Here is a 24,336-nt window from a genome sequence, read left to right as displayed (position 1 = left end):
AGCCAGAGGGGAGGTGCTAATCTCTCACTGGTTTGTACCTGCTCTGTTTGGCCTCAACAAGAGATATGTAGTGGGAGTTTATGGCTTCATAAAATAAGGCTGGCTGCACACTAGACAGCTACCTTGGTAAGTCTCTGAAGACTCTTCAAATAGTACAAAATGCTGCAGCTGTAGTGACCAAAAATAGGAAAAGGCATCACATTTCTCTTTTATTGGCTTCTTTGCACTGGCTCCCAATAAAATCTAGAATATAATTTAAAATCCTTTCCTGTCTTACAAAGCTCTGATCAGGAAAAATCTTATCTTAAAGAGCTGATAATGCTGTATTACCCTTCAGGAACATTACACTCCCAGAATGCAGGTCTAAGTACGGACTCTAAATGTACTATGGGAGGTAGAGCCTTCAGTTATCAGGCCTGCTCGTGGTACCTACAGTCTCTAAATGTACCATGGGAGGTAGAGCCTTCAGTTATCAGGCCTGCTCGTGGTACCTACGGTCTCTAAATGTACTATGGGAGGTAGAGCCTTCAGTTATCAGGCCTGCTCGTGGTACCTACGGTCTCTAAATGTACTATGGGAGGTAGAGCCTTCAGTTATCAGGCCTGCTCGTGGTACCTACGGTCTCTAAATGTAAATGTACTATGGGAGGTAGAGCCTTCAGTTATCAGACCTGCTCGTGGTACCTACAGTCTCTAAATGTACTATGGGAGGTAGAGCCTTCAGTTATCAGGCCTGCTCGTGGTACCTACAGTCTCTAAATGTACTATGGGAGGTAGAGCCTTCAGTTATCAGGCCTGCTCGTGGTACCTACAGTCTCTAAATGTACTATGGGAGGTAGAGCCTTCAGTTATCAGGCCTGCACGTGGTACCTACAGTCTCTAAATGTACTATGGGAGGTAGAGCCTTCAGTTATCAGGCCTGCACGTGGTACCTACAGTCTCTAAATGTACTATGGGAGGTAGAGCCTTCAGTTATCAGGCCTGCTCGTGGTACCTACAGTCTCTAAATGTACTATGGGAGGTAGAGCCTTCAGTTATCAGGCCTGCTCGTGGTACCTACTGTCTCTAAATGTACTATGGGAGGTAGAGCCTTCAGTTATCAGGCCTGCTCGTGGTACCTACGGTCTCTAAATGTACCATGGGAGGTAGAGCCTTCAGTTATCAGGCCTGCTCGTGGTACCTACAGTCTCTAAATGTACTACGGGAGGTAGAGCCTTCAGTTATCAGACCTGCTCGTGGTACCTACGGTCTCTAACGGCGCGGTCACACTCGCCATCCGTACCGTGCTGTACCCAAGCACGATTGCCCCCCCACAGCGCCATTCCCCTGCTGTCTGGTGAGGCCCGCGGTCACACTACACAAGACTAACCGTGCCTAAGCACGAATACCTCTTGTACATGACGTCGTAATACTGTCAGGCTGTCAGCAGGTCCCTGGATGAGGGGGGAGCAGAACGTTGCCCCGCCACCATGGTGGTGACTCTCACTCCTAAAAAGGCCTAAAAACACCCTGGTCTGTGAACCTTTGAAGTTGAGGCACAAGTGGACTGGAGTCCTCAAAGATTTGGGGTCTGCTGCTTCTCCGCCCTGGTGTGGAATGAGGGCAGGGAACAACGGGATCCTCCCTGACTGCGAAACTCACAGGCCATCTCATCCAGGGGGCGGACTCCCACGCCAATGGCACTGCAAGACCTCTGCGGGCCCCAGCAGACCAGATAATATCCGGCAGCTCCCAGTAGACTGGTCACCAGCAGTGGGGATTGTTTGACTCATCAGTGCACACTCAAGCGCTAAGAAAAAGACGAAACAGATCACTCAGTCTCAGCCACTTATATACCTTAGGGGAGGGACCACTCGCTAGACATGTGACTCCACACACTCACAGAACACTCCAAAAAGGATGTTAAACCACACACAGAGAGGGGGGTACTGCTGCATGTAAGGGACTAATGTGTATCCACATCCAGATCCAAATATGGTCACTTCTGGTTCGAAAGATCCATCATCGTATTTGCCAAAATGGGAAAGTTGATGCTTTCACGACCCACTGGTTGAGTTTGAAAAAATACTGAAGAAAACTGTAGTTATTGTGTTTCCACTCAGCAGCAGGTACAGAAACCCACCATGAAAACTTGAAACAGAAGCTTGCTGCTTCTATTGTTTCATGTGCTTTAGCTTGAAAGACGGTCAAAAAAATTTCCACTGTGGTTCTAAAGTAATACCCTCATAATGAAGGGCCAATCAAATTGCCCTGTGATTGTTCCCTCCTACTTTATATGTATCTATGAAGGAGAAGCAGCTTCTCATACGAGTTCATTCTACTGCTGTATTAAGTGGACGAAGGAGAAAATGAAGTCTGTTCTTGTTTTTCTACTGACGCTCACACTTGCTCGTAAGTTTATGTCCAATCTTCTCGTCTAATTCTGATCTTTTAAGGGTTAATATGTTTTATTTTTAGCACAGAGCATACATGATCTTTCTCTGTTGTTAAACACTGACATATATTTGTTTTCTTCAGGATGCACCATCTATGAGAACTTTGAGACAAAGACTGTTGGTGTTGGAGATGATGTGACTCTGACGTGTCCTCGTGATGCTTCTTGGTATTCAACACAATTATTCTGGCTCCGGCTCGTTTCTGGAGATTTGCCTGAGGTTTTGGGAGGAATTAATTCCATTGAGTCTGACCTTGTTGAAGAAACTCCTGGATTCACAGCAATAAAAGAGCCTGGAACGTTTGTAGTGATTATTAATGGAGTAAAACTCAGGGACACTGGACTTTACTTTTGTGTGAAACAAGAGTGGATTAAAATGACAGTTTTAAAAGGAACATTTCTGCAGATTAAAGGTAAATAAAATGCACTTCAACTCCTTTAAAATAATACCTAACACCATTTTTGACAGTCGTCAAACAACTGTGCCCTGAATGAGTAAATAACATGTTTCCATTCTTTCTAGGATTGTTTTTCTTTTAATTTCAAACTGCACCTACTTTGAATATTTTTAACAAATCCAGCATATTTACTTTGTGTTGAATTTATTCAGGACCAGAGTCCAGTATCACCTCAGTCGTTCAAGACATTTCACAGGATCCAGTCCACCCAGGAGACCTGATGACTCTGCAGTGTTCTGTTCTCTCTGAGTCTGAAAACAACACATGTCCAGGGAAACACAGAGTGTTCTGGTTCAGAGCCGGATCAGACGAAACTCATCCCAGTGTCATTTACACTCATGGAAACAGATCTGGAGGATGTGAGGAGAGTCCAGAGGCTCACTCTCCACAGAAATGTGTCTACAGCTTCTCAAAGACCGTCAACTCCTCCGACGCCTCGACTTATTTCTGTGCTGTGGCCGCATGTGGAGAGATATTGTTTGGAAATGGGACAAAGATTGACTTCAAAGGTAACTGCAGAGCATTCGATATGAATAATTTTTTAACATTCATTTTCAAACAGTTGAATCCACCTGGAAGATTTTAGTGTAACATCTTAACACAATAAGTTTTTATATGTTTTCAGGAGCCGACAGTCGGACAACCGTAATAGCTCTGTTTCTGTAACTGCACATATTTGGAGATGTGGCAAAAGTAGATGTTGAAGGTCAAACGTTTTTTATGCTAAGAATCTGCAGATTAAAGTGTGAAATGATGGTCTCATTGCAGATTGGTATGATCTTAACACATATATTTATCATAAAACACATCCTTTATAAAATATGCCGATGACTCCGTTGTTGTATGTCTGCTTCAAGAGAATGAGACGAGCCACGGCCCAGTAAATGACCAGTTTGTACCAGGTGTGAGGAGTCTTACCTCCAGCTGAACATATCTCAAACTCAACATATGATTATTGATTTTAGAAAGAAAACTGTATGTGGGGTGAGTCTGATTGGTGAGTCTCAGCTCTTCCTGGCGTCTCTGAGACAGTTGCAGAGGATAGCTACCTCGATTATAAACGATGATTCTCGTCCTTTGCTCAGTTATTTTCAGCTTCTCCCCGGACGGAGGATTTTAGTCCCAATGTGCAGAACACAGCGGTACAAAAACAGCTTTGTTCCTGCTGCTATCACAGAAGTGAACAAGCTGTAGCCATATTTGCAAAAACATTTTTTTTTCACGTCAAAAACTTATTTTTACCCTGCCTGAAGAGATCATTTTTGTTTTTGATATTATTGGTTGAGATATCTCTCTCCCTTATGCTTCTTATTGTGAGAACATTGAGCACTTTTATAATTATTTGGGGTTTTTATGATGTTTTAGTTGGTTTATATATAGTTCCCCTTTCTCTAATGTGTTGTTCATTGTTACATCTGTTCTGTAATCTGTGTGTTATCTTGCTGGCTGCAAACAAACCTACTTAAGGGTACAAATAAACGCACCTGAACCTGAACTGTAATCACATTATATTAATAATTAAATCATTCTTTTTTATTTTCATTCTTGTCTAGAACGAACAGCAAGTTTTGAATTGATCGGGCTGGTCATAGCGATACTCTGCTTGGTGATTTCTCTGATTGGAAATGTTTCTCTCATTTGCTTCCAAACTCCGAGAGAAGAAAGTGAACAATCTAAAGGTTAGTGACGATGACCCGTTCTAAAAGCATTATACAATTTCATGTAACAACGTGTTCTCAGAAGGAGGAAGACACTTTTCTGCCGGGTTATAATCTTCCTAACAGCTGTGGTTGTTGGCTCAAGTAATTAGACGAACTCATTCTCTAAGCAGCAAAAAATCATCAAACCTTCTTCATCTTTCATTTTAACTCTGCATGTATTTTCTGTTTCATTATCCAGCTGCTGTCGTCCTGCAATTAAACAGCGAGAGGGTGAAAAATCAACAGGTAAATCATTTAAAGATGTTCATGTTGTCCTTATGTTTTTGTCCGTTTAACAGCTCATGTCTATCTTTGCCCAGATTGATGAGGAGACTAAAGTTTACTCTGCTGTGGTCTTCACCATGAGGAAAGCTGACCGTGGTGCAGTGAAGGATGCAAAAGTAGCGCAGAGGAAAAGGATGTGTGCTGCTGTGAAGGATTTTGGTTTGAATTAGTGAGTGAAAAGGTCTGTTTGGCTACATGTGATTTAGCTGATTTAGTTTGTTTAAAGCTTAAGAAAATGCTGATTACCTCCAAATATCTACACTTAGATAACTTAAGGAGGTGCTATGAATATTCTATCACTCAGGTTGTGACTGTATTGGTATGTGTATGCAAATGATATTCTATAATTCATAATAAAATGTATTTGTCAAACCTCCTTGGATTAAAGGACTGTAACATTCAGGCTTACCGGGTCTCCTGCGTTGTTCTTTCTGTAAGTCCATGAGCGCTTTGTTTATGAGGAAACATCACACCACATGTTGGGAGGATAAGAAATACATGTTTCTAAATCTGCTTTACATTATCAGGGTTCTGTCAAATGTCTTGTTATCATTTGGAGATAATCAATCATTCAGTCAATCAATCTTTATTTGTTCAGCACCAATTCATAATAAATGTTTTCTACAAAAACAGCCGCTCTGCACTTTACTCTTTATTATATTTACAGAAACACAAAATTCATCCATCAGCAGACAAACATTTAGCAAAGTAACAATGGGAAGATAAAAAAAATGCTTTTTACAAAGAGAAACCTGGATCAGAACCAGACTCATGTTGAACAGGCAGAAGCCTGGATCAGAACCAGACTCATGTTGAACAGGCAGAAGCCTGGATCAGAACCAGACTCATGTTGAACCGCCACCTGCTATGACTCTGTTTGGCTTGAAAGAACGGCTTAACTGGATATTACAACGCCCCAAAGTCAGACTGGCCTTTATGAATACTCATATAAGCTGCTATGATTTTATAAAGTCATAAATACAGAACACTGTAGTGTCATTCCACTTGCACGGCTGTATTCTTTACCTTCAAGGTAGAAAATACTTTATTTCAGGTTGTAAAAATGTTTCTGAACATGAAATGATTACATGTGGGGTCCCCCAAGGGTCTATTCTTGGCCTTCTCCTTTTTCAAACAAAATAACTGTATTCGGTCCCAAACAGGAGGGATCATGAGTCAGCGCTCATTTACCATCAATTTCACAGAAGCCACACATCAAGCAAGAAATCTGGGTGTTGTTTTGGAGTCTGATATAAATGTAAACATTCACATAAAAACAAGTTCAAACACGAAGAAAAGAGGGAACAGATGACACAGTCTGAGTCGCTTTTATACCTCAGGGGAGACCTGGGGCGGGGCCCTCCTCGTGGATGGGCTTGGACAGGTTGTTGGTCGCTGCTGACGCCTGATTGGCACATTGGTGGGACTGGTCTGCCAGACGGGCCGTCAGCAGGTCCCTGGATGAGGGGGGAGCAGGACGCTGCCCCGCCACCATGGTGGTGACTCTCACTCCAGAAAAAGGTTGCCATGGGAGAGGCCCACCTTGTGGATGGGGGTGGACCGCAACATACAACTCTTTTAGTGCTGCGCAGGTTCGCAAGTGATAAATCCAATAGCAATAGCCTTAGAGGGTGGAGCCTATACGATATAGAATGCAACGCACGGTTTGCAAACATACGCACACGGACGACTCAACACACTCACAGAACTCTCCAAAAGGGATGTTAAACCACACACAGAGAAGGGGGCATGTGTGCGTTAAAATGACTGTGTATCCACATCCAGGTCCAAAAATGGTCTCTTCTGATTCTAAAGAACCATCGGGGTATTTGTCAAAATGCAAATGTTGATGCTTTTACACACCACTGGTTGACTTCAGGGATGTTCAATCAGAAACCACAGATCTTTCTTTGAGATAATAGGGTGCCATATTGTCTTCTGGTTTAGCTGCCTGGTCCCAGAACAACCTGTCAGAAATCTGTAGAGCACCTTTACAATCGAGCCTTGAAGATTCTGCACAAAAACACAAATAGGACATCATCACTGCAGCATTTTAAGTAAATACAAGACTTTAAGTTTTACACATTTGCTTGATCCATTAACACTAGGACCACCAACATTCTAGACCCCCCTCCAAGCACCTCAGCCGTCTGTCAGACAGCATGTGCAAATGTAATTGTTTGTGCTCAGAAACACACAAATATTGAATTTTTTTGATGTAGTTAAATACAACTTACTTTTATGTACAACCCAAATAGGCTATCACAGCATAAGGCAGGATTGGTAACCTTTTAAATGTCGCATGTCAATTAACAATATATATCTGCTTTTTTAGTGCGCCATTTTTTACTGCTGCTCCACGTCTCCCGTTGCAGCGCTCTTTAGTTTGCTGGTAGCTTCACATTGATTGATGACCATGATGGCGGCGCGAGCGCATCACGAGGCCCAGCGTCTCTCTCAGATTTGCAATTTTGCAGTTATTTTATTGTTAATTTCGGGTCTGTTCGCACGGAACAGCCTCGCCTTAACATCCTACACCCGACAGGAACTTTTGGATATCGGAATACACCTCCCTGACAATTTAATCAACAATCTTCGACTCATCCCTGAGATCGCCAAAACACCCGAGGCTACGCACTCTACCCGGCCGGGCGGAAGTGCTCACAGGCGGCGTCGAGACCGTAAACAAAGGCGGGGGAAGCGCGGCTAAGCTAAAGCTAACACTGCACCGTCTCCCGTTACCCAGCATTTTCCTCGCTAATGTGCGGTCTTTGGTGAACAAAATGGACGAGTTACGACTTCGCATCATCCACAGCAAGAGAATTATGGACTGTAATGTCATGATCTTCACGGAAACATGGCTAAACAACGGAGTACCGGACGATGCTATCAAGCTAGCCAGTCGCCACACACACCGAGCAGACAGAATAGCAGAGGACTCCGGTAAGACCAGAGGAGGAGGGCTGTGCATTTATATGAACAAAGCTTGGTGTACAGACTCTGTCATTACTGGGAGACACTGCTCAGCTAACATTGAGTTTCTCATGGTTAAATGTAGACCTTTCTATCAGCCAAGGGAGCTCAGCTCCACTATTGTAACTGGAGCCTACATCCCCCCTGATGCCGATGCTAAAGCTGCTATGAAGGAACTTTACACCGCTATCAGTAAACAACAGACTGCTCACCCGGAGGCTGCATTTATAGTTGCAGGTGATTTTAATCACTCAAACTTAAAGACAGTGCTCCCTAAATTTCACCAGCATGTTTCCTGCAATACAAGAGGAAACAAAACTCTGGACCATGTTTACACAAACATCGCAGGAGCCTACACCACGACCCCCCTCCCCCACCTGGGACAGTCAGACCACCTTTCTTTGTTCCTCATCCCCAAGTACTCCCCACTCATCCAACGTGTGAAGCCATCAGTAACAACGATTAAAGTGTGGCCAGCGGGGACAGACTCTGTACTTCAGGACAAGTTCCATCACACAGACTGGAGTATGTTTGCTTCTCAGGCTACCTTGGGCTCTCACACAGACATTGACACCTACACTTCTTCTGTGTTGGATTATATCAACACCACCATCGACAGTGTTACAACATGGAAGCAGATCACCACGTACCCAAATCAGAAGCCATGGATGAACAAGGAGGTGCGTCTCCTGCTGAAGGCCCGCAACACCGCCTTCAGATCAGATGATGCAATGGCCTACAGCGTATCCAGGGCAAACCTGAGGAGGGGCATCAGAAAGGCCAAGCACTGCTACAAGCTGAAGGTAGAGGAACACTTCTCCAACTCCGACCCCAGACGCATGTGGCAGGGCATCCAGGCCATCAGTGACTATAAACCCAGAAACTCCACCCCGATAACCACAGATGTCTCCTTCCTGAACGAGCTAAATCACTTTTATGCTCGTTTCGATAGAGACAACAGAGAGACGCAGACCACGAACAGACCTCCTGCAGACAACCAGCCCCTCTCACTCACCTCCACAGACGTCCACGCTGCACTGAGCCGGATCAACGCTCGAAAGGCTGCTGGTCCAGACGGCACCCCCGGGCGCGTGCTTAGGGCATGTGCGGAGCAGCTCACTGGGGTTTTTACGGACATCTTCAACCTGTCCCTCGCCCAAGCAGCTGTGCCAGCATGCCTCAAAGCCACCTCCATTGTCCCAGTGCCGAAACACTCCAGCCCGACAGGCCTGAACGACTACCGCCCTGTGGCACTCACACCCATCATAATGAAGTGCTTTGAGCGACTGGTCCTAGCACACCTGAAAAACTGCCTCCCACCCACACTGGACCCATTCCAGTTTGCCTACCGCAGCAACAGGAGTACAGAGGATGCAGTCTCCACTGCGCTGCACTCTGTGCTCACTCATCTGGACAATAACAACACATACGCACGAATGCTGTTTGTTGATTTTAGCTCAGCATTCAACTCTGTCATCCCCTCCAAGTTAAACACTAAACTCGGAGACCTGGGCTTCAACTCCTCCCTCCGTCACTGGATAATGGACTTTCTGACCAACAGACCCCAGTATGTTAGGTCAGGACACACCTGCTCCACCACCATCACACTCAACACAGGCGTACCACAGGGCTGTGTGCTGAGCCCATTCCTCTACTCCCTCTTCACCCACGACTGCAGACCTGTACATGGATCCAACACCATCATCAAGTTTGCGGACGATACAGCGGTGATTGGCCTCATCAGCAACAACGATGACATGGCCTACAGGGAGGAGGTACAGCATCTGGCCGCCTGGTGTGCTGACAACAACCTGCTCCTCAACACCAGCAAGACGAAGGAGATCATCGTGGACTTCAGGAGAGAAAGAGGAAGCAAGCACAACCCCATTCACATCAACGGGATCGCTGTTGAACGTGTCTCCAGCTTCAAGTTCCTGGGGACCCACATCACAGAGGACCTCTCCTGGTCCACTAACACCTCCAGTCTGGTTAAGAAGGCTCATCAACGCCTCTTTTTCCTGAGGACACTGAAGAGACACCACCTGTCTTCAGCTGTACTGATGAACTTCTACCGCTGTGTGATCGAGAGCATCCTGACCAGCAGTGTCTCAGTCTGGTACGGAAACTGCTCTGTCGCAGACCGTAAGGCGCTACAGCGGGTGGTAAAAACCGCCCAGCGCATCACAAGGTGTCCACTTCCTGCCATTGAGGATGTCCAAAGAAAACGCTGTCTGCGGCGAGCTCATGGCATCCTTAAAGACTCCTCCCACCCTGCCCACAGACTGTTTACCCTCCTGCCCTCCGGCAGGCGCTTCAGAAGCCTCCGGACCAGAACCAGCAGACTGAGGAACAGCTTTTTCCCCAGAGCTGTTTCTCTACTGAACTCTACCCCCCGAACTCTGAACTCTGTCTCTCTCTCTCTCTCTCTCCCTCTCTCTCTCCGCACCCTGCTGACCCCCCTTTCCCCTACATATCACCTCACACCCATCATCCCCCCACCACTCCTCCTGGTCACACACACACATCTCTCATCCATCTGTATTATTGTATTATAGTATGTTCATATTATGTCCATATTCTTTATATTATCTGTAAACTAGTATAGCATGCTCACTGCATCTTAATCTGTATATTATTAGTATAGCATGCTCACTGCATCTTAATCTGTATATTATTAGTATAGCATGCTCACTGCACCTTAATCTGTATATTATTAGTATAGCATGCTCACTGCACCTTAATCTGTATATTATTAGTATAGCATGCTCACTGCATCTTAATCTGTATATTATTAGTATAGCATGCTCACTGCACCTTAATCTGTATATTATTAGTATAGCATGCTCACTGCACCTTAATCTGTATATTATAATCCTAACAACACACTTATTTTGTAGCATTACTTATTTATAGCATTTATTTATATTTATTGCATCCCATTAATCCAGCCATCCAGATTTACCTCATAATTCACTTTTTTTGTCTACATCTGTAAATTTTGCAATTACTGTACATAGCACAGAATTACTGTACATAGCACAGACTCTTGCACTTTCTGCTTATTTGCACTTTTGGTGAGATGCCAAACCTCATTTCGTTACTCTATACTTGTATATGTGTAATGACAATAAAGTTGAATCTCATCTCATCTCATCTCATCTCATCTCAATTTACACCAAATGACCGTGATCTAAAAACGCTTACATGACACTCAAATAAGCAGTGAGTAAAGTATGTTATTCTTCTTTTCTCTAGTCCCTCAACTAAACAACTTTTATACGCAAGGGGATGAGCCGGCCAGCCGGCTCGTCCATGTAAACAGTGTGTAGATACCACGGGACTCTCATGACAGTCATGACTCAGAGTTATTTTCAGAGGATATACTGGATTTCTGCTATATTTATGTGTAAAATATTGCATATTCTACCTTTAAATGTTGAAACATGCTTGCTACTTAGTGCTGCAATACTCCTCTTAAAGGCTAGTTGGCGGAGTGATTTTATTGCAAGTTTAGGGTTCTGCCACATTCCCTGTTTTTTTGTGTACAGGAAACCATGAGGACTGAAACCGGCAAGCAGCAGTTGATTTTACTGCTGCTTGACCTACGTCCTACCTCAGTCAGACCCAAACTAGACTAGGCGTTTTGAGCATGCTCCACAAACCCCTTACCTGCTCCTACATAAGGGAGGTGACAAGGGTAATCTCAATAATTACAGGCCAAACAATATAGAATTCTTAATAAATGACTAGTTTAAAGATTTTCTTTCCAGAACCAAAATCATGAGCCCTTATTAGTCAGGTTTGAGGGCGCACTCACACTAGGCAATCTGTACTTTGCTCAAGCATGCTCCACCCCTAAAGTCTAGTCCGCCCCTCAATGATGTCTCGAGTGTAAATAAAGGTTGAAAATTTTTTTTTGGGCTGTAACTGTAGCTGGACGTAACTGTGCATATAAAGTTACTGACTTTAAGTGAGAGAGAGAGAAAGCATGAAGCAGAAACAGTTTAGGAGATATTTCTTGCATGCTAGTGGTTAGTTCACTGTGCATTAAAACTTTTAGGTGTTCTGCCTGTGGTCAACTTTTTGTCCACACACACAAACAAACAGATGAACACACATTCACAGTCACAGCTGAAGACCAAGTCATGCATGGAAACTCGAGTGCTGTTGTGGTTTGGCTTCACATCGAGGTGTGAATACAAAGAGGCTTTTTTCTGTTGCTGCACTCTGTTTGAATCTCAGGAAGTTCAACTTAACTTTTCTATTACCTTCTTTAAAGTGAGAGAGCTATAATACTGTTTTTATTAGAAATAGTATCACAACAACAACTTAGGTTTAGGAAAAGGCAGCAATGTGAAGTGTTTTTATTGTGTTTTTCACCAGCCAGAGGGGAGGTGCTAATCTCTCACTGGTTTGTACCTGCTCTGTTTGGCCTCAACAAGAGATATGTAGTGGGAGTTTATGGCTTCATAAAATAAGGCTGGCTGCACACTAGACAGCTACCTTGGTAAGTCTCTGAAGACTCTTCAAATAGTACAAAATGCTGCAGCTGTAGTGACAAAAACTAGGAAAAGGGATCACATTTCTCTTTTATTGGCTTCTTTGCACTGGCTCCCAATAAAATCTAGAATATAATTTAAAATCCTTTCCTCTCTTACAAAGCTCTGATCAGGAAAAATCTTATCTTAAAGAGCTGATAATGCTGTATTACCCTTCAGGAACATTACGCTCCCAGAATGCAAGCCTAAGTACGGACTCTGAATGTACAACGGGAAGTAGAGCCTTCAGTTATCAGGCCTGCTCGTGGTACAGTCTCTAAATGTACTATGGGAGGTAGAGCCTTCAGTTATCAGGTCTGATTGTGGTACCTACAGTCTCTAAATGTAACATGGGAGGTAGAGCCTTCAGTTATCAGGCCTGCTCGTGGTACCTACGGTCTCTAAATGTACTACGGGAGGTAGAGCCTTCAGTTATCAGACCTGCTCGTGGTACCTACAGTCTCTAAATATACTATGGGAGGTAGAGCCTTCAGTTATCAGGCCTGCTCGTGGTACCTACAGTCTCTAAATGTACTATGGGAGGTAGAGCCTTCAGTTATCAGGCCTGCTCGTGGTACCTACAGTCTCTAAATATACTATGGGAGGTAGAGCCTTCAGTTATCAGGCCTGCTCGTGGTACCTACGGTCTCTAAATGTACTACGGGAGGTAGAGCCTTCAGTTATCAGACCTGCTCGTGGTACAGTCTCTAAATGTACTATGGGAGGTAGAGCCTTCAGTTATCAGGCCTGCTCGTGGTACCTACGGTCTCTAAATGTACTATGGGAGGTAGTCTATCCTAATATTATTTTGTAACATAACAATGAGTAACGTCTTTACCTGCTCTCTGTAAAGCGTCTTGATATAACATTTGTCTTCAAGTGTTTTGGGGGACAGCAAGAACAGACCAGACAAATAGATTCTGAGATTTTCCTGGGCACGTGCAGCTCAACCAGACAATGTGTGTCGACATCCTCATCCAAAGACTTTTGACTTCAAAATTGATGCTTTCACAAATAACTGGTTGACTTCAGTGTTCATACACTTCTTTTATACAGAGTGGAAAATACTAATGAAAACTGTAGTTAGTGTGTTTCCACTCAGCAGCAGGTACAGAAACCCACCATGAAAACTTGAAACAGAAGCTTGCTGCTGCTATTGTTTCATCTGCTTTGGCTTGAATTTCCACTGTGGTTCTAAAGTAATACCCTCAAAATGAAGGGCCAATCAGATTGCCCTGTGATTGTTCCCTCCTACTTTATATGGTTCTATGAAGGAGAAGCAGCTTCTCATACGAGTTAATTCTACTGCTGTATTAAGTGGACGAAGGAGAAAATGAAGTCTGTTCTTGTTTTTCTACTGACGCTCACACTTGCTCGTAAGTTTATGTCCAATCTTCTCGTCTAATTCTGATCTTTTAAGGGTTAATATGTTTTATTTTTAGCACAGAGCATACATGATCTTTCTCTGTTGTTAAACACTGACATATATTTATTTTCTTCAGGATGCACCATCTATGAGAACTTTGAGACAAAGACTGTTGGTGTTGGAGATGATGTGACTCTGACGTGTCCTCGTGATGCTTCTTTATCTTCAACACAATTATTCTGGTTCCGGCTCGTTTCTGGTGATTTGCCTGAGGTTTTGGGAGGAACCAATGCCATTGATTCTGACCTTGTTGAAGAAACTCCTGGATTCACAGCAAAAAAAGAGCCTGGAACGTTTGTGGTGATTATTAATGGAGTAAAACTCAGTGACACTGGACTTTACTTTTGTGTGAAACAAGAGAGGATTAAAATGACAGTTTTAAAAGGAACATTTCTGCAGATTAAAGGTAAATAAAATGCACTTCAACTTCTTTAAAATAATACCTAACACCATTTATGACAGCAATCAACCAAATGTCCCCTGAATAAGGAAAAAACATACAGCATACTTTCTAGGATGTTTTTCTCTTAATTCTAAACTGCAGCTACTTTGAATATTTTCAACAAATCCAGCGTATTTACTTTGTACTGAATTTATTCAGGACCAGAGCCCAGTATCACCTCAGTCGTTCAAGACATTTCACAGGATCCAGTCCACCCAGGAGACCCGATGACTCTGCAGTGTTCTGTTCTCTCTGAGTCTGAAAACAACACATGTCCAGGGAAACACAGAGTGTTCTGGTTCAGAGCCGGATCAGATGAAAATCATCCCAGTGTCATTTACACTCATGGAAACAGATCTGGAGGATGTGAGGAGAGTCCAGAGGCTCACTCTCCACAGAAATGTGTCTACAGCTTCTCAAAGACCGTCAACTCCTCCGACGCCTCGACTTATTTCTGTGCTGTGGCCGCATGTGGAGAGATATTGTTTGGAAATGGGACAAAGATTGACATCAAAGGTAACTGCAGAGCATTCAATATGAATCATTCTTTAACATTCATTTCCAAACAATTGAATCTACCTGGAAGATTTTAGTGAAACATCTTAACACAATATGTTTTTATATGTTTTCAGGAGCCGACAATCAGACGGCCGTAATAGCTCTGTTTCTGTTATCAGCTGCTTTGGCTATAAGCTTGATTATTATAGCTTTCCTGATTCATATCATCAAGACTAAATCTTGTGATTCCAGCAAAGGTAACAGAACATTATCTCCAATAAATAAATAAAGTATTGAGCAAACATTAACTCTATATCTTTGTGTAAATTAAACGTTTACATCTTTGTTTTTAAATTGATATCACAGCTGCTGAAGATCTGCAAACACATCCTGCAGCAGATCGACGACGCCAGCAGGTGAGATACTTCAGAAAAGATTCAACGAGAATCATTTGTTGGAATATTGTTTTGCTTTTTATAAGTTTATAGAAATATCTGCAGGCTCATCCTATTTTTTTCTCAGGTAGCTAACATTACCATATAATGACCTGATGTTGTATGAATAACCTTACTGTCCCCTGATGAGTTAGCAACGCATGCTAACATTATTTGTCAGAACTACTTAGACAGACTTTGATTGATGCACGGCGAGAAAGTTGTCCCCCCGTTAACCGTTGGTCGTTTATGCGGTTGTTTATACCGTTGGTCGTTTATAGCGCTCATGCAAACTTTCTCGCAGGTCAAAAGTTTCACCCTCATGTTGCTGTTGAAACTAAATTCATGATACATACTCTGCACAGCTTTATCAACAGCATACTGACTTCAAACTATTTTCTGTTATTTTCTCAGAGCCCTGAGGACTTGTTGGTTTATTCTGCACCGACTTTTTCTAAGATTAGAACGGACAAAAGAGAGAAGAGAAAAGTCAAAGCAGCAACAGAAGAGACGATCTACACCGGGGTCAGAACTCCTCCGACTGGCTAAAAAGATGTGCTCATTTAAGACGTATTAAATATTTGATATGTATATTATAAGACTGTGGGGAATGTAAAATCTTACAGCAATGTGACCATAAGAAGAGAATAACCTTTGTAATGTTTTGTGTATGGTTTTACATGTTTTGACTCATCTGTGTTCAATCATTGTTAGATTGGTTTTATCACCAAAGGTAGAGTATTAGCAAGATAAACAATATTTGCAGTCGTGCACTAAAACTGGACGGAAGCTGGAGTGCTGACTGTGTGTCGGGTAATGTTCAGTAACACAAGGTGCACTGTAGTGGGGACAAACAGTGGAGCAGCTTACCTCTGCTTGGTAGTGGAGTGGTCTCTGAAGCGGTTGCAGGAACACTTGTGTGGGAGAGAAGCTGGTCCGCTGTTTCTCTTTTTTTCTGTGTCGTTTTAAAGATGTTAACTTTTAACTTTTATTTTTGTGTTGATTCAAAGGCAAAGATGATTGTATTAAAGGAAAGATGTGTTTGAGGATTTATGTTGCATTTCTTATTTTAAAGCTTTTTTGTTTTTAATAAACTCTGTATGACACGAGGACTGACTTGTTTTTCTTCTTCTACTGCAGAGTTTTTATAATATTCTTGACTATTTCTTTCATTTTTAATAAAGGTGTTGCTTTACAGTTTTTTCCCACTGCGAAAAAACAATTTTGCAAACTATGCTGGTTTTATCAAAATACACACCCAAACTGCAAAATACCTCATATATCCTGCAAAATGAAGCACTGCAACCAAAACTACATATAGCATTATCAAAATCAAACTTTTGCACCAAATGGCACCACACTTCATTCATATTACCAGATTTTTGTCTAACCATCTACACACTGTTGGGCATAATGAAAAGCACTCTCATCTTTAGTATGCTTTGCCATAATACTAAAATAGTTCGAATTGTAGAAAATTCTTCAGATTATTCACATGCACAGAAATATTTGCAGATAAAGATAAAGATAAAGATAAACTTTATTGATCCCCCGTGGGGGAAATTTGTGCATTACAGCAGCTCAAGAAAACAGGGGACGGGAATATAGTTATTACAGTTTTTTCCAATTGCTAACACACTAAAATGACGTGCATAGCACAATTATGTAAACTGACACACAGAGCAAAACCTCTTCTCAAGTCTCCAGAAGTCTAAACACATTTTCTGCTTTACACACATTTTGCAATTCAAAATGAGACTTTTTAAATGCACTGAACACGGTTCTCTGCATAAGACACAACAATCTGACATAAAGTCACATGTTTGCAATTTCAGAACACTGCCATTCAAAATGACACGACATGAGCTAATTGGCCAAACACCTCAATGGTTAATTGTTATCACTTCAATCAGGAAGTAAGCACTATGAAAAGACCACAAGTGAGCACCTTTTATTTTACAACAACAAGGGAAGAGGTTGCAGAGAGAGGAAGAGGGAGGGTGAGAATGAGAGGGGGAGGAAGAGTGTAAAACTGTAACACATTTTGACTGGATGAAAAGTTTCTCCTTCCTGAAGTTCATGACCACAGCTGAGGGTTGGAGCGAAGATCGACCAGTTAATCGTAGGTTTAATCTTCCAGCGTAGTTCCCTCTTCACCACGACGGTCCGGCCCACAATCCTGCTGAGCCCCAAATGAATGGCCACCTTATGGTGGTGAAGGGGTTTGCATGTCCCTGTGAACCTGGAATTTGTGTTGTTGGGGGGCATTACCCCCTGTTAGGGTCTCCTAAGGCACATAGGTCCCAGGTGAGATCCAAACAAAGAGTGATTCAGAAACCTCCAAGAAGCAACAGAAGGGGAACACAGATACCTTGGAAGTGAGAGACTGGGCCACCTCACTGGAGCCAGACCTGGGGGGGCCTGACGGCAAGCGTCTAGTAGCCAGGCTTTCCTACATGGGGCCCAATCGGGTTCAACCCGAAGAAACAACATGGAGCTGCCATTCTGTGGGCGCACCACCTTCAGGGATTGGCATGGGGGTCAGGTGCTGTGTAGACCGGACGGCAGGCGTACGAAGTGGCCTAGGCGAGCTGATTCCTATCAGCGTGGTCTGGTATTGTTTATTTTGAATTTAAAGCTAATGCCCCCGTGTTATCGTTTGGATCTTTTTTATCTTCTATATGTCTGACATGTAGAAGTTCACCAGCAGCTGAGTTGGAAGTCACACCTTCTTCAGGCATGTCAGGAAGTGGAGACTCTGAAGAGTTTTTTTGGCCATCGCTGAGGTGCTGATGGACCAAGTCGCGTCCTGGCTGACGTGGGCACTTAGGTATTTGAAGCTGTGCACGACCGCCACTGTCTTGCCGTTAATGTTGGGCTTCAGCCTCCTGAAGTCGAGGACAATCTCCTTCATCTTCACCGCATTGAGGATCAGGTTGTTGTCTCGGCTCCCAGTTCTCAACCTCTGTTCTGTAGGCTGACTTATTGTTGTTGGTGTTTCAGCCAACTAGGATGGTGTCGTCTGCAAACTTAAGAACGGAGGTATTCTTGTGGGAGGGTCTGCAGTCGTGTGTGTAGAGGGAGAACAGTAGAGGGCTCAGTACAGAACCCTAGGGTGCATCTTTTACCATAGACACAGTCTGTGGCCTGTCAGTGAGGAAAACATTGATCCAGCTGCACAGGAGTGTTAATGCCCAGCGGGAACAGTTTTGTGGCCAGGTTGTGGGGGGGTGGTTTAGGTTGAAAGCGGAGCTGAACTGAAGTGAATGAACAGCATCCCGCTGATCAAAGTGTGTCTGTGCAGTGGGGAGGACCAGTGACACTGCGTCCTCAGTTGTGTTGTGGGTGTTTGTCCAAGGAGAGTGGCATGTTGCTCTTGATGTGTACCAGAACAAGGCGTTCAAAGAACTTCATCACAACCGGTGTCAGCGCCAGTTGTCAATGAGTCAGTGACCTGATTGCTGTCTGTTTTAGCACTGGAGGAATTGTGGCCAACTTGAGGCAGGTTGGGACTGTTGCCTGCTTCAGGGAGATGTTAAATAGGTTGGTGAACACTGCTGTTGGCTGTCCTGCGCAGTGTTTCAGGGCCCTTCCTGTAACCCGATCAGTGGCTTTGTTCTGGATGAAGTTGTTCCGAGGCGGTCTCACCTAGTAGGGGCTCAGCATCAGCCCACCTGGCATGTCCCCCTGCAGTGTCAGTGATGGGTTGTTGAGATTGTCTCTACAATCAAACCTGGCAAAGACGTGGTTCAGGTCCTCAGGGAGAGATGAGTTGGCAGTGTGTGTTGGGCTGCTGTTGTTGCCTGCATAGCCTGTTATGGTCTTGATGCCATGCCACATGCGTCAGGAGTTAGAGCTCCTCTATACGCATTTTGTAGCAGCGCTTCGCTTGTCTGATGCCTTTCCTCAGTCTGGACCCGGCTGTACTGTAGGCCACCTGTGCGGAAAGCAGTTTCACAAGCCTTCAACAGGTTAACCATAGCTGCATTCATCCACAGTTTGTGGTTGGGGAGTGCATGTATGTTCATCTCTGTGGTTATATTGCCCATGCAGAAGGTGCTGAGTGCAGCAGAGGTAAGGCAAAGGTGTTTAAGTCTGTGTGGTTGTTGTTGGTGGCAGTTTGTTTGAAGATGTACCAGTCTGTCTCATCGAAGCAGTCCTGTAGCCTGGGCATTGCTCCCTCAGGCCAGACCCTGATGGTACAAAGCGTGATGTTTAATCCTTACGATGAGAGGTCTGTATATGGGGGTCACAAGCAGGCTGATGTGGTCAGACCGGCCAATGTGGGGGAGGGGGATGCTTTGTAAACCCCTGCTAAGTTGCAGTAAACATGGTCAAAGGATTTATTTCCTTTTGTTGGGAAATCCAGGTGGTATCTAATGGGAGAGCTCCAGGCCGCAGAGTCTGAGCAGGCCGCCATCTTTACACCTACACAAACACACACACATCAAAGACCACACACCCTCACAGAATACTCCAAAAGGGACAATAAACCACAAACACAGAAGTGGGCGTGTCTGTGTGTAAGGGACTAATGTGTATCCACATCCAGGTCCAGATATGGTCACTTCTGGTTCCAAAGAACCATTGTAGTATTTGCAAAAATGCCAACATTGATGCTCACTGGTTGGCTTCAGTGTTCATACACTTCTTTTATACAGAGTGGAAAAAAATGAAGAAAACTGTAGTTAGTGTGTTTCCGCTCAGCAGCAGGTACAGAAACCCACCATGAAAACTTGAAACAGAAGCTTGCTGCTGCTATTGTTTCATCTGCTTTAGCTTGAAGGACGGTCAAAAAAAATTCCACTGTGGTTTTAAAGTAATACCCTCATGATGAAGGGCCAATCAGATTGCCCTGTGATTGTTCCCTCCTACTTTATATGGTTCTATGAAGGAGAAGCAGCTTCTCATACGAGTTCATTCTACTGCTGTATTAAGTGGACGAAGGAGAAAATGAAGTCTGTTCTTGTTTTTCTACTGACGCTCACACTTGCTCGTAAGTTTATGTCCAATCTTCTCGTCTAATTCTGATCTTTTAAGGATTAATATGTTTTATTTTTAGCACAGAGCATACATGATCTTTCTCTGTTGTTAAACACTGACATATATTTATTTTCTTCAGGATGCACCATCTATGAGAACTTTGAGACAAAGACTGTTGGTGTTGGAGATAATGTGACTCTGACGTGTCCTCGTGATGAATCTTTATCTTCAACACAATTATTCTGGCTCCGGCTCGTTTCTGGAGATTTGCCTGAGGTTTTGGGAGGAACATTTAGCTTTGAATATGACGACGTTCACAAAACTCCTCGAATCACAGCAAAACAAAAACCTGGAACGTTTGTCATGATTATCGATAAAGCAAAAGTCGGCGACACTGGACTTTACTTTTGTGTGAAACAAGAGAGGATTAATATGACAGTTTTAAAAGGAACATTTCTGCAGATTAAAGGTAAATAAAAATCATTTTAAAAAACTAACCTCTTACTAAAAGCAAACATTCCAAATTGAGAATATTTTTAACAAATCCAGCATATTTACTTTGTGTTGAATTTATTCAGGACCAGAGCCCAGTATCACCTCAGTCGTTCAAGACATTTCACAGGATCCAGTCCACCCAGGAGACCTGATGACTCTGCAGTGTTCTGTTCTCTCTGAGTCTGAAAACAACACATGTCCAGGGAAACACAGAGTGTTCTGGTTCAGAGCCGGATCAGATGAAACTCATCCCAGTGTCATTTACACTCATGGAAACAGATCTGGAGGATGTGAGGAGAGTCCAGAGGCTCACTCTCCACAGAAATGTGTCTACAGCTTCTCAAAGACCGTCAACTCCTCCGACGCCTCGACTTATTTCTGTGCTGTGGCCGCATGTGGAGAGATATTGTTTGGAAAAGGGACAAAGATTGACATCAAAGGTAACTGCACAGCATTCAATATGAATCATTTTTTAACATTCATTTTCAAACAATTGAATCCACCTGGAAGATTTTAGTGTAACATCTTAACACAATATGTTTTTATATGTTTTCAGGAGCCGACAATCAGACGGCCGTAATAGCTCTGTTTCTGTAACTGCACATATTTGGAGATGTGACAAAAGTAGATGTTGAAGGTCAAACTTTTTTTATGCTAAGAATCTGCAGTGTGAAATGATGGTCTCATTGCAGATTGGTGTGATCTCAACACATATATTTATCATAAAACACATCCTTTATAAAATATGCCGATGACTCCGTTGTTGTATGTCTGCTTCAAGAGAATGAGACGAGCCACGGCCCGGTAAATGACCAGTTTGTACCAGGTGTGAGGAGTCTTACCTCCAGCTGAACATATCTCAAACTCAACATATGATTATTGATTTTAGAAAGAAAACTCAAGTGAACGATGCCACTATTCAAAGGTCAGAATATTGAGTAAGTGCAATCTTATAAAAACATTGGGACCATCATTGATTTGAATTTTAACTTTGAAGCTAACGCTTTGTAAAAAGTCTAAACAGTGTTTGTGTCTGTAGGAAACTGTCGTACTTTCATGAACCATAATGATGATGTTTTATCATGCTGTTATTGGATCAGTCTTGTCTTGTTCTTTGGTGTCATGGTTTCAGTCAAACCTGCACCTCAGTGCTCTGTTCCTCCGTTCTGAGGTATGTGAGGTGAGTCTGATTGGTGAGTCTCATCTCTTCCTGGCGTCTCTGAGACAGTTGCAGAGGATAGCTACCTCGATTATAAACGATGATTCTCGTCCTTTGCTCAGTGATTTTCAGCTTCTCCCCGGACGGAGGATTTTAGTCCCAACGTGCAGAACACAGCGGTACAAAAACAGCTTTGTTCCTGCTGCTATCACAGAAGTGAACAAGCTGTAGCCATATTTGCAATAATGTCAAAAACTTATTTTTACCCTGCCTGAAGAGATCATTTTTGTTTTTGATATTATTGGTTGAGATATCTCTCTCCCTTATGCTTCTTATTGTGAGAACATTGAGCACTTTTACAATTATTTGGGGTTTTTATGATGTTTTAGTCGGTTTATATATAGTTCCCCTTTCTCTAATGTGTTGTTCATTGTTACATCTGTTCTGTAATCTGTGTGTTATCTTGCTGGCTGCAAACAAACCTACTTAAGGGTACAAATAAACGCACCTGAACCTGAACTGTAATCACATTATATTAATAATTAAATCATTCTTTTTTATTTTCATTCTTGTCTAGAACGAACAGCAAGTTTTGAATTGATCGGGCTGGTCATAGCGATACTCTGCTTGGTGATTTCTCTGATTGGAAATGTTTCTCTCATTTGCTTCCAAACTCCGAGAGAAGAAAGTGAACAATCTAAAGGTTAGTGACGATGACCCGTTCTAAAAGCATTATACAATTTCATGTAACAACGTGTTCTCAGAAGGAGGAAGACACTTTTCTGCCGGGTTATAATCTTCCTAACAGCTGTGGTTGTTGGCTCAAGTAATTAGACGTACTTGTTCTCTAAGCAGCAAAAAATCATCAAACCTTCTTCATCTTTCATTTTAACTCTGCATGTATTTTCTGTTTCATTATCCAGCTGCTGTCGTCCTGCAATTAAACAGCGAGAGGGTGAAAAATCAACAGGTAAATCATTTAAAGATGTTCATGTTGTCGTTATGTTTTTGTCCGTTTAACAGCTCATGTCTATCTTTGCCCAGATTGATGAGGAGACTAAAGTTTACTCTGCTGTGGTCTTCACCATGAGGAAAGCTGACCGTGGTGCAGTGAAGGATGCAAAAGTAGCGCAGAGGAAAAGGATGTGTGCTGCTGTGAAGGATTTTGGTTTGAATTAGTGAGTGAAAAGGTCTGTTTGGCTACATTTGATTTAGCTGATTTTAGTTTGTTTAAAGCTTAAGAAAATGCTGATTACCTCCAAATATCTACACTTAGATAACTTAAGGAGGTGCTATGAATATTCTATCACTCAGGTTGTGACTGTATTGGTATGTGTATGCAAATGATATTCTATAATTCATAATAAAATGTATTTGTCAAACCTCCTTGGATTAAAGAACTGTAACATTCAGGCTTACCGGGTCTCCTGCGTTGTTCTTTCTGTAAGTCCATGAGCGCTTTGTTTATGAGGAAACATCACACCACATGTTGGGAGGATAAGAAATACATGTTTCTAAATCTGCTTTACATTTTCAGGGTTCTGTCAAATGTCTCGTTATCATTTGGAGGTAATCAATCATTCAGTCAATCAATCTTTATTTGTTCAGCACCAATTCATAATAAATGTTTTCTACAAAAACAGCCGCTCTGCACTTTACTCTTTATTATATTTACAGAAACACAAAATTCATCCATCAGCAGACAAACATTTAGCAAAGTAACCTGGATCAGAACCAGACTCATGTTGAACAGGCAGAAGCCTGGATCAGAACCAGACTCATGTTGAACAGACAGAAACCTGGATCAGAACCAGACTCATGTTGAACAGACAGAAGCCTGGATCAGAACCAGACTCATGTTGAACAGACAGAAACCTGGATCAGAACCAGACTCATGTTGACCCGCCACCTGCTATGACTCTGTTTGGCTTGAAAGAACGGCATAACTGGGTATTACAAGGTCCCAAAGTCAGACTGGCCTCTATGAATACTCATATAAGCTGCTATGATTTTATAAAGTCATAAATACAGAACACTGTAGTGTCATTCCACTTGCACAGTTGTATTCTTTACCTTCAAGGTAGAAAATACTTTATTTCAGGTTGTAAAAATGTTTCTGAACATGAAATGATTACATGTGGGGTCCCCCAAGGGTCTATTCTTGGCCTTCTCCTTTTTCAAACAAAATAATTGTATTCGGTCCCAAACAGGAGGGATCATGAGTCAGCGCTCATTTACCATCAATTTCACAGAAGCCACACATCAAGCAAGAAATCTGGGTGTTGTTTTGGAGTCTGATATAAATGTAAACATTCACATAAAAACAAGTTGAAACACGAAGAAAAGAGGGAACAGATGACACAGTCTGAGTCGCTTTTATACCTCAGGGGAGACCTGGGGCGGGCCCTCCTCGTGGATGGGCTTGGACAGGTTGTTGGTCGCTGCTGACGCCTGATTGGCACATTGGTGGGACTGGTCTGCCAGACGGGCCGTCAGCAGGTCCCTGGATGAG

The 24,336-nt window shown here is 42.9% G+C and overlaps 1 protein-coding gene and 1 long non-coding RNA gene across 2 annotated transcripts; both read left to right on the top strand.

The window, feature by feature from the left end:
- The first annotated feature begins 2,347 nt into the window (after positions 1-2,347).
- LOC136180010 (uncharacterized) lies at positions 2,348-3,557 on the top strand. The gene is made up of 4 exons (XM_065959073.1): positions 2,348-2,390; positions 2,517-2,846; positions 3,044-3,400; positions 3,517-3,557. Exons 1-4 carry the CDS (start codon positions 2,348-2,350, stop codon positions 3,555-3,557), a joined length of 771 nt encoding a protein of 256 aa, XP_065815145.1.
- A 429-nt stretch (positions 3,558-3,986) lies between these two features.
- LOC114917440 (uncharacterized) lies at positions 3,987-5,284 on the top strand. Its single transcript, XR_003806148.2, has 3 exons — positions 3,987-4,570; positions 4,791-4,837; positions 4,912-5,284. It is a non-coding gene; the product is annotated as an uncharacterized lncRNA (long non-coding RNA).
- The last annotated feature ends 19,052 nt before the right edge of the window (positions 5,285-24,336 follow it).

The sequence above is a fragment of the Labrus bergylta genome, chromosome 9 (assembly GCF_963930695.1).
Source record: "Labrus bergylta chromosome 9, fLabBer1.1, whole genome shotgun sequence".
NCBI classification, from domain to species: Eukaryota; Metazoa; Chordata; class Actinopteri; order Labriformes; family Labridae; genus Labrus; species Labrus bergylta.
This window is presented reverse-complemented; position numbering and strand designations above follow the sequence as displayed.

Bases quoted from the DNA above. Each gene is read 5' to 3' on its own strand.
- LOC136180010 (XM_065959073.1), top strand. From the start codon at position 2,348: ATGAAGTCTGTTCTTGTTTTTCTACTGACGCTCACACTTGCTC. The intron at 2,391-2,516 runs GTAAGTTTATGT...TGTTTTCTTCAG, and splicing joins ACTGACGCTCACACTTGCTC to GATGCACCATCTATGAGAAC. The intron at 2,847-3,043 runs GTAAATAAAATG...GAATTTATTCAG, and splicing joins AACATTTCTGCAGATTAAAG to GACCAGAGTCCAGTATCACC.